Genomic DNA, 9978 nt, shown 5'->3' on the forward strand with positions numbered 1-9978 from the left:
TTTCATTGTTAGTGTATAGGAATGCAGGAGATTTCTGTGTATTAATTTTATACCCTGCAAATTTACTGTATTCATTGATTAGCTCTAGTAATTTTCTGGTGGCATCTTTAGGGGTTTATATGTATAGTATCACGTCATCTGCAAACAGTGAAAGTTTTAATTTTTCTTTTCCAATCTCAATTTCTTTTATTTCTTTTCCTTTTCTGATTGCTGTGGCTAGGATTTTTAAAACTCTGTTGAATAATAGTGGTCATAGTTGGTACCTTGTCTTGTTCCAGATTTTAAATGAAATGCTTTCGGTTTTTCACCATTGAGAAGAATGTTTGCTGTAGGTTTGTCACATATGGTCTTTATTCTGTTGAGGTATGGTCCTTCTGTGCCTGCTTCTGGAGAATGTTTATCTTAAATGATTGTTGAAGTTTGTCAAAAGCTTTCTCTGCATCTATTGAGATTATCATATGGTTTTTATCTTTCAATTTGTTAATATGGTATATCACATTGATTGATTTCCATATAGTAAAGAATCTTTACATCCCTGGGATAAAACTGACTTGATTATGATATGTAATTCTTTTTATGTTGTGTTGGATTCTGATTTCTAAACTTTTGTTGGGGATTTTTGCATCTATGTTCATCAGTGATATTGTTCTGTAATTTTCTATTCTTGTGGCATCTTTGGTTTTGGGATCAGTGTGATGGTGGCCTCATAGAATGGATTTGGGAGTTTTCCTTCCTCTGCGATTTTCCTGAAGGGTTTGAGCATGAAACCTGTTAGGTCTTCTCTAACCTTTTGGTAGAATTTGCCTGAAGCCATCTGGCCCTGGGCTTTTGTTTTCTGAAAGACTTTTTATTATAGTTTCAATTTCCATGTTTGTGATTGGTCTGTTCATATTTTCTATTTCTTCCTGGTTCAGTTTTTGAAGGTTACATTTTTCTAAGAATCTGTCCATTTCTGCCAGTTTGTCTATTTTATTAGTATATAAGAGTCTTATGATCTCATAAGAGTCTTATCTTTTATCTTTTGAATTTCTGTGTTGTTCATTGTAACGTCTCCTTTTTCATTTCCAGTCTTATTGATTTGAATCTTACCCTTTTTTTCTTAATGAGTCTGGCTAATGGTTTGTCAGTTTTGTTCATCTTTTCAAAGAACCATCTTTTAGTTTTATTTATCTTTGTTATTGTCTCCTTCACTTCTTTTTCACTTATTTAAGCTCTGATCTTTATGATTTATTTCTTCTACTGACTTTGGGGTTTTTTAATCTTCTTTTACTAGTTGCTTTAGGTGTGAAGTTAGGTTCTTTAGTTGTTGTTTCTCTTGTTTCTTGAGGTAGGCTTGTATTCTTGTTAACTTCCCTCTTAGCATTGCTTTTATTCATCCCACAGGTTTTGAGTTGTCATGTTTTCATTGTCATTTGTTTCTAGGCATATCTTCATTTCCTTTTTTATTTCTTCAGTGATCTGTTGGTTATTCAGAATAGTATGGTTTAGGCTCCACGTGTTTGTGTTTTTTTACAGGTTTGTTTGTTTGTTTTTTTTCCCTGTAGTTGGTATCTAATCTTATAAATACCATTGTGGTCAGAAATGATGCTTGAAATGATTTCAGTTTTTTAAAATTTACCAAGATGTGATAAACCCTGGAGAATGTTCCAAATGCACTTAAGAAAGAAAGGAAATCTATCATTTTGGGGTTAAATGTCCTGTAGATATCTACCAGGTCTAACTGGTTCAATGTATCATTTAAAGCTTGTGCTTATTAATTTTCTGTCTGGCTGATCTGTCCATTGGTGTGAGTGGGGTGTTAAAGTCCCCTACTATTATTGTGTTACTATCAATTTCCATTTTAATAGTTGCTAGCATTTGCCTTATATATTGAGGTGCTCGTATGTTGGGTGCATATATATTTATAATTGTTATATCTTCTTCTTGGATTGACCCCTTGATCATTTTGTAGTGTTCTCTGTTGTCTCTTGTATTGGTCTTTATTTTAAAGTCTATTTTACCTGGTGTGAGTAGTCCTCCCATTTTCTTTTGATTTCCATTTGCATGGAATATCTTTTTCCAACCCCTCACTTTCAGTTTTTATGTGTCCCTAGATCTGAGATGGGTCTCTTATTGACAGTATATATAGTTCAGTTCAGTTAAATTCAGTCATTCAATTGTGTCCAACTGAGACTCCATGGACTGAAGCACACCAGGCTTCCCTGTCCTTCACCAACTCCCAGAGTTTCCTCAAACTCATGTCCATTGAGTTGGTGATGCCATCCAACCATCTCATCCTCTGTCATCCCCTTCTCCTCCTGCCTTCAATCTTTCCCAGCATCAGGGTCTTTTCCAGTGACTCAGCTCTTCATATCAGGTGGCCAAAGTATTGGAGTTTCAGCTTCAGCATTAGTCCTTCCAATGAATATTCAGGGCTGATTTCCTTTTGGATGAACTGATTTGATCTCCTTGCAGTCCAAGGGACTCTCAAGAGTCTTCTCCAGCACCACAGTTTAAAAGCATCAATTCTTCAGTGCTCAGCTTTCTTTATGGTCCAACTCTCACATCCATACATGACTACTGGAAAAACCATAGCTTATAGTTTTTTTTTTTTTTTTTTTTTTTTTCTTTTCATCACTTTAAGTATATCCTGCTACTCTATTCTGGACTACAAAGTTTCTGTTGAAAAATCAGCTATTGGCCTTATGGAGATCCCCTTGTATGTTATTTGTTGTTTTCGCTTGCTGCTTTTAATATTTGCTCTTTGTGTTTAATTTTTGTTCATTTGATTAATATGTGTCTTCGTGTATCTCTCCTTGGGTTTATTCTGTGTGGGATTCTCTGGTCTTCCTGGACTTGGGTGGCCATTTTCTTTCCCATTTTAGGGAAGCTTTTGACTATAATCTTCTCAAAGATATTCTTATACCTTTTCTTTTTGTCCTCTTCTTCTGGGACCCCTGTGATTCAAATATTGGGCCACTTAATGTTGTCCCAGAAGTCTCTGAGACTGTCCTCATTTCTTTTTATCCTGTTTTCTTCATGTTACTCTGTTTCAGTTATTTTTGCTATTCTATCTTCCAGCTCACTTCTATGGCCTGCTGCTTCTCTCATTCTGCTATTGGTTCCCTCTAATGCTTTTCATCTCAGTTATTGTGTTCATTTCTGATTGTCTGTTCTTTAAATCTTCTGGGTCCTTGGTAAACATTTCTTGTATATTCTCACTCTGTGCCCCCAACCTGTTTATCTGTGCCTCTATTTTATTTCCAAGATTTTAGGTCATCTTTACTATCATTATTCTGAATTTATTTTCATGTAGACTGCTTATTTCTTCATTTGTTTGGTCTTTTGGGTTTTCACCATGTTCCTTCAGCTGCTGCATGCTTCTATGTCATTTCATTTTGCTTACTTTACTGTGTTTGGGGGTCTCCTGGCTACAGGTTGGAAGTTGTAGTTCCTTTTAATTATGGTGTCTTCCCCCTGCCCCTTGGGGGTAGCTGTGATTCCTGGGGTTGGTCCGGTGCCTAATGAAGTTTTCCTGATAGGGGGACTTGTGTCTGTGTTCTGGTGGATGGAGCTGGATCTTGTCTCTCTGAAAGGTAGTGCTGTGTTCAGTAGTGTGTTTTGGAGTGTCTGAGCTTGGTGTGTTTGGGGGCAGCCTTTCTGCAAATGGGCAGGTTTGTGTTCCTACTTTGCTAAAGATTTGGCATGAGGCATCTGGAACTAGAGCTTGCAGGCCTTTGAGTGGGGCTTGGTCTTAGATTTGATACAGAGACTTTTGAGAGGGCTCTTACCTATTAATATTCCACGGTGTCGGGAGTTCTCTGGTGGTCCAAAGTCCTAAACTTGGGTATCCAACCTCTGGGGTTCAGGCCCATCCCCTTACTGTAGCACCAAGATTTCACAGGCCACACAGCACAGAAAACAAAATCCCAAGACTAATGGTGAAATAACAGTCAGCAGCCAAGAACACCCAAAGAGACACACACTTGCAAAGAGAAGAGAGAAGGAGAAAATAAAGGAAGTCAAAAAAGAAGAGAGCAATCAAGCCAATAATCAAGCCCCTAAGTGAAAATGGATACTAAAAATTAGAATCTCAAAAATACAAAATAAAAAACATGGAAAAAATTACAGTGTAACTAAGCAGTACTAAGGAGTAGAAATAGGAAAAAATAAAATGAATTTATTTAAAAATAAGGTGTTTTTAAAAAAGGAAAAAGTAAGTTATAAAAAATTAAAATTAAAGGAGTAACAAAGAACATTATTAGAACAATATAAAAAAGGGGTGAGGGAAAATATATAGAATGGTAGTGATAAAAATGTCCATGTGATTCCTCTGTTTTCCTGCTCCAGTCAATTTTCCTACTGAGAAACCCCTCCAGTATTTCTAGGAACATCTGTGGACCTGTTGCGGGCAGTGTGGGGTTAGTTCAGACTAGATCTTGCCTTGCTCTAGCTTGTATTTGCTCTAAAATTCTATGTGTGTGCATGCATGCTAAGTTGCTTCAGTTGTGTCTGACTCTTTGCAGCCCTATGTACCGTAGTCTGCCAGGCTCCTCCGTCCATGGGATTCTCCAGGCAAGAACATTGGAGTGGGTTGCCATGCCCTCTATAGAGAAAGAGCAAATGAGCCAAGATGGCATGGTCAGGCTTTCTTGTCCCACATTTTGTAAACAATGATTATGTAACAGCTGAGGTCAATACAAGCTAGAGCAAGGCAAGATCTGAGTCTCAACTAATATCTGTGTTGCATTAGTGCCATCAGAGTATCTTCATGGCAGTTAACCCTGGTTCTTTCCCTGAGGTCCAACTCTCAAAACCTGAGCCTCTGCAACCCAGCCCCCACTCTCCACAGCGGGCATGAGCATGTGAGCCTATTCTCAGCTGGAAAGTGCTGCTCCACATGATCTCTGTGGTGAACTCTCTCCGTTTTGCCTTTTGAGCATGTGCTATTTCACTGCCCTCTGAAGTTCCAAAGCTGAACCCACCTGTGAGAGGGTTTCCTAGTGTACGGACTTCTCTTCTTCACTACTCACTCCCTGGGGGTGCAGGTCCCCAATCTGATATTCTTTGTCTCCCTTTTTGTCTTTAACTTTTCCCCTACCTCATTCTGAGGGGACTGGTTTGCCTTTTTGGAAGTCTGGGATCCTCTGCCAGCATCCAGAAGATGTTCTGTAGGAGCTGTTTCACATGCACATGAGTTTTTGATGTATTTGTTGGGGGGAAGGTGGTCTCCGTTTTATTCCTCCATCAACTTGAAAGTGTCCCCTGCCTTTTTGTGCTTTTCAAGACTTCAACTGATAGGGTGAGACTACCCCACCCCCCACCCCCACTCCCCAAACTGGAAAGGATAATCTACTTTACTAAGCCTATTAATTCAAATGTTAATCTCACCCAGAAACACCCTCAGGGACACCCAGAATAAGGTTTGACCAATGATCGGGTACCTCTGTGGCCCAGTCAAATTTACACGTAAAATTAACCATCAAAGTCCAGGAAGAAAATGAAAGGGTTTGATGAACACATAGTATTGTCTCTGCCACAGAAGTGATAAGGGGAGGGAAAGATAAGCTTGGTTTAATGTAAAGAGGAAGTGATCTGTGATAGGACAGTTTGTTGAAAGGGAAACTTATCTTTTAGTGACCCTATCAGCTCCAGGCCCATGAAGAACCACAGAGGAGGCAAACAAAGAGCAAAAATTCCCATTGTTATGCTAGTGGTGGGCCTGGGAGCTCTTGCCATCCTGTGATGAAAGACCATGGTGAGAGAGCTTAGTCGATTTGTTGGGTTTTTTGGATCCTAGGATTCAACAATCAATTTTGACAATTATAGCATTGTTTATTGAAACAAAAAAACATTGCAGAATACATTCTTGCCCACTTTTTGTGGGAAAGTACATATGTACATATATGCTAGAAAAACAATTAGAAAATACAAAATAAAATATTACTGTGATTATACAAATTTTATTTGAATCTCCTTTTAAACATCTCAGTCCTTTCCCCTTTTCCATATAGCCAGAGCTTCGGTCCTGGTTAATAGCCGATTGCCAATGAGGGAAAAATCTTGCATTCTTGAAGTTTCACTCTAGTTAGCTCTTCTCAGATCCATAGGAGATTGAGAAGAGTGGTTACAATGATCACTAGCCAAGTTGCCGTCCGAGCTACTTCAGAGGAGGAGGCTGAAAGAGTAAGAAAATGCAAGACATTTAGGTGTCCTGATTAATTTGTTGAGAAGGGGAAGGGGTGCTGAACATTGGCATGGGAGCTTCTATAGCAAGGGAATGTATTTCCTTTCTGAATCCAGACACAGTGTCCCCTGCACATCCTTTTTCCCAGATGAGCAAGAGCTCAACCTCCCAGATGTAAAGTAGAAAGAACACAGAAATCCTTTCAATATTACTGGTTTAGCTGAGTCCTGTACATGAAGATTATCTTGGCATGTCTGTGGGCCTAGAAAAGAATCATTCTCCTACACTGGACAGCAGTTAAGTAGGGCAGACCTTCAAGTGCAGTAGTTCATATGTATGCTAAGTTTAGGGGAGAAAGGATTGCCTGTTTATCCACACTACCAACCATCAGTTACCAACTCAGCGGGGAAGGGAAAAAAAAAAAAAGGAAACTAAGAGATATAGAAGTATAAAGCAAGGGAGAGGAGGAGAGGAGAGTGATAAAGTATGGAAGGGCAATTAAGGATGCTCTTCTAGGATAATTTAGGTAGCTGAAAAGTAACAAGATGGGCTTAGACCTTCAAAAAAGAAATGTATTATTGCTTTCATCCTCTCTGTGAATGGGCAGTCACTTTCATTCTATAAAGAACAAGGACTGTGTCTCTTCCTTTTTCTGGATCTCAGGATATGGTGTTGATGTAAAGGTGATTTTAGAACCACTCAGCCAACTGGTGGTCTCATGGTCAGACACCAAAGTCTTATATTGGATCTTCGGTGGTGGAAAAGCAGGGCGTATCATGAAAGACTAGAAGAGACATGACCACTTGGTTGGGAAGAACACAGAACTTATAGTTTCTATAGTTCATGTATGGGAGCAGAGGCAAAGAAATCAGTGTAGGTGAGCAGAGTAGACTGGGTCCAGGAACACCATGGAAGAGCCATGTTCCCAGGAGCAACGATCCCTAGTGACTGGGTGTGAAAAGGATCTCAGGTAAATGTTGGCACCACAGGTATGAGTTATTCTGGAGAGATTTATACACCAGGGCTTGGGGATGTGATTTCAGGGGTGTGAAGAGTACAGGGCCTAGAATGCTGAAGAGAGTGATTCAAATTTATCAAGTGGCCCCCCAAATCCCTAGAGTCTCTATAATTAAAAGGACTTGGTGGATCTAATTTAACTACCACTCACTGAAGGCTTCTTAGATACTGTGGTAGGTAGTTACCTGTATTGTCTAATTTAATTCTCAGAACAGTACACGATAAGAACTATTATTTTGTCTTATTTAAGAAGGACATGACTTGGAGAAGCTAAGTCACTTGTTTAGCTAATAAGTAATAGTCACAGGATTAATCCCAGGTGTGATTGATTCCAAAATCTATAATTGTAGCTACCCCACAATTGGACCTGTGTAGGCTTGAGAGAGAGCCAGGAGTGATGCTCTATTGAGTGGGGCCTCCCAGGAGATAAAGAAATCTGAAACATGAAACCCAGAGTTTGCCTTTCCAACTTTATCAAGGGGCATACACCTGGGGAAGAGCAGAAAATCTCAGTCTTAAGGCCAGGTTCTCTTGCTCACCACTCGTTCCCACTCATGTTCATCCACTTGGCCCTTCTTTCTTTTGCTCCTCACTCCTGATTAACCATTTCTTGGCCCTTCTTTCCTTTGCTGTCTACCAGAAACACCTTTATGTTGCTGCACAACAGTATCTGGACTGTTCCTCTACTTGCCTTTTTCCTCCCTACTCACCTTGAAATCTCAGATTATCCTGCAAGGACCCTGCCCTCAGATTCCAGGACCATGCACTTATTAAAGCAGGGAAGGAAAAGGGGACATGAGAGCCCTTTGCAGGTGAGGACACTGAGCTCCACAAAGGTGAGGGAAGCTTGCTGGGAGACCATGTCAGAGACACAAGAGAACCCAAGTCTACCACACCTCACTAGTTCCTTTGGGATTCTCCATCAAACTCTATGACAAGTGGATGGAAAAGATCCCTATACTTTTCTTCATTCAAGAGAAAACTAGTTACCCTGTGCCCACCTCAGCTCCCTTGGCAGTGTCTCTTACCTTGTTCACAGGGTGAAGTGAAGTTGATTGTGCTATTTTGGCTGCTTACAGGATTGCTGACTTGGCAGGTATAAGACTTTGAGTAGTTTTGTGGCGTGTGGACCACTTGAAGCACACTGCCCTGTAGCTGTTTTGGAAAGGACCCTGATTCCCAATACCAAGTGTAGTCTACAGATTGGTCCTGGATCACACAGGATAGCGTCAGGTTGCAGTTGTTCATTTCCCATGGCTTCTCGACTGTTATGACAGGCTTCTGTACAGGGTCTGAAGATGAAGATGTTATAAGATGAGACAATAGGTTTATGCATTTATGAAGCTTTTATGCTGGGAGGTTTTAGCCAACAAAGTGCAAAGGGAGGTCCTGAGGAGCAGCCATGGAGAAGAGGGCCCTGTAGAGGGAGCTAGTGAGCAGCTTTGACCTCTGTAGGCTTCAAAGGGAAAGAGCTACTCCTTGGCGTGAAGCTAAACTGGATCCAGAAGAGGGAGCCAGTTACCCAGAAACAAAATGGAGTTATGCCCATCTGTGGGCCAGAAAGAACAGCAGAGTTTTAGCACAGAGATCAGCTAGAGTTGAACTTGATATCCCAACTGGCTGAGCTACTCAGGGCCCCTTCTCTAGAAATGACCCACACTTGGCACCTTAGCCCATCAGTCAATCTTTCAAGAGTTCTTGGGCTCAGACACAGTGAGAGTCCTGGGGTAAGAGATACTGCTCTACACCTTTCCTGAACTCTGGCAGAACTACAGAGAACCTCATGGACCTCCTGGTGCAAGCTGGTAGTGATGAATTGCATCTGTTAACTTTGGTATCTCAGTGCCTGCTACAGAGCAGGTATTTTGATGAAAGGGAAAGGTGAATGGATGTAGGGATGGATGTGTGTAGGAATGAAGCAGTTATGCAATAGAAAAGACAAAATACTCACTTTACAGTGAGACAAGCTTGGGTCCTGGACTTGACTCTGAGAGAGTGGCTCTGAGAGGCAACACAACTAACCCTCTGAACTCCTTCTCAAATGTAAAATGACCCTACTTCATAGCACAATGTTAGTAAGATACAGTGCCATCATCTATGAGTAAGTGCTTTTGCTGGGTGTGATGTATGCATGTTGAAGGTCACAGCATCATCACTGATTTCATTCTGCAGGCAGATGGGTTGAGATGTAATCCCATCATATGCTCCTTCCTTGACTAGGACTGCTTTACCTGAAATCCCCTGAGGTCTTTTCCTTCTGGTCAAGGGTAAAACACCTACAGAATCAATGCAGCTCAGAAGTCATAGGATTAAAATGTAGCAGAGAATTGACCCAATCAGAGCTGACTTCTGAGTTGTAGGTCTGTGAGGGGCAATGGAAGCTCTACCAATCTGACCTCCTGAACTCTAGTTCCATCTCCTCCATGAAACCTTATCACATTGCTGGACTCCTCTTGCATACTTTACATGAGCAGTATTCATATGCTTACTCATTTCCTATGGTCTGGCCTCAAGTCTTATAAACCTTCCGCATTTCCCATAGTAAGCAGATCAGCCCTGAGCACTCCAGAGCCAGATGGAGCAGTCTGGTTCCAAGATGCCCCCTTTGAGCTTTAGAAATTCCTGAGCTGGACAGAAGGATGATCCTTCCACTAATCGCATCCTCAGAGCCTTATCCAGAGGCAAGTGTACTAAAGCCACATAAGCTTATGGCTTGTAGGATATTCAGAAATTTTGTAAGTTGGTTGTGAAATGAAACCGATAGCAGTTTACAGTTGGCTGTGATGGGAATATTT

At 40.8% G+C, this 9978-nt stretch overlaps 1 protein-coding gene across 1 annotated transcript in view; it reads right to left on the minus strand.

The window, feature by feature from the left end:
• Nucleotides 1-5920: 5920 nt before the first annotated feature.
• The window catches only part of CD48 (CD48 molecule), a 21277-nt gene continuing 17219 nt past the window's right edge, over nucleotides 5921-9978 (minus strand). The window contains exons 3-4 of the mRNA XM_010837854.1: nucleotides 8212-8475; nucleotides 5921-6157 (exon numbers count right to left, since the gene is read on the minus strand). Of these exons, the coding sequence (XP_010836156.1) occupies nucleotides 6078-6157; nucleotides 8212-8475 (344 nt within the window). The 3' untranslated portion in view covers nucleotides 5921-6077. The remainder of the gene's footprint in view (nucleotides 6158-8211; nucleotides 8476-9978) is intronic.

This window comes from Bison bison, unplaced genomic scaffold (genome assembly GCF_000754665.1).
Source record: "Bison bison bison isolate TAMUID 2011002044 unplaced genomic scaffold, Bison_UMD1.0 scf7180017864082, whole genome shotgun sequence".
Taxonomy (NCBI): domain Eukaryota; kingdom Metazoa; phylum Chordata; class Mammalia; order Artiodactyla; family Bovidae; genus Bison; species Bison bison.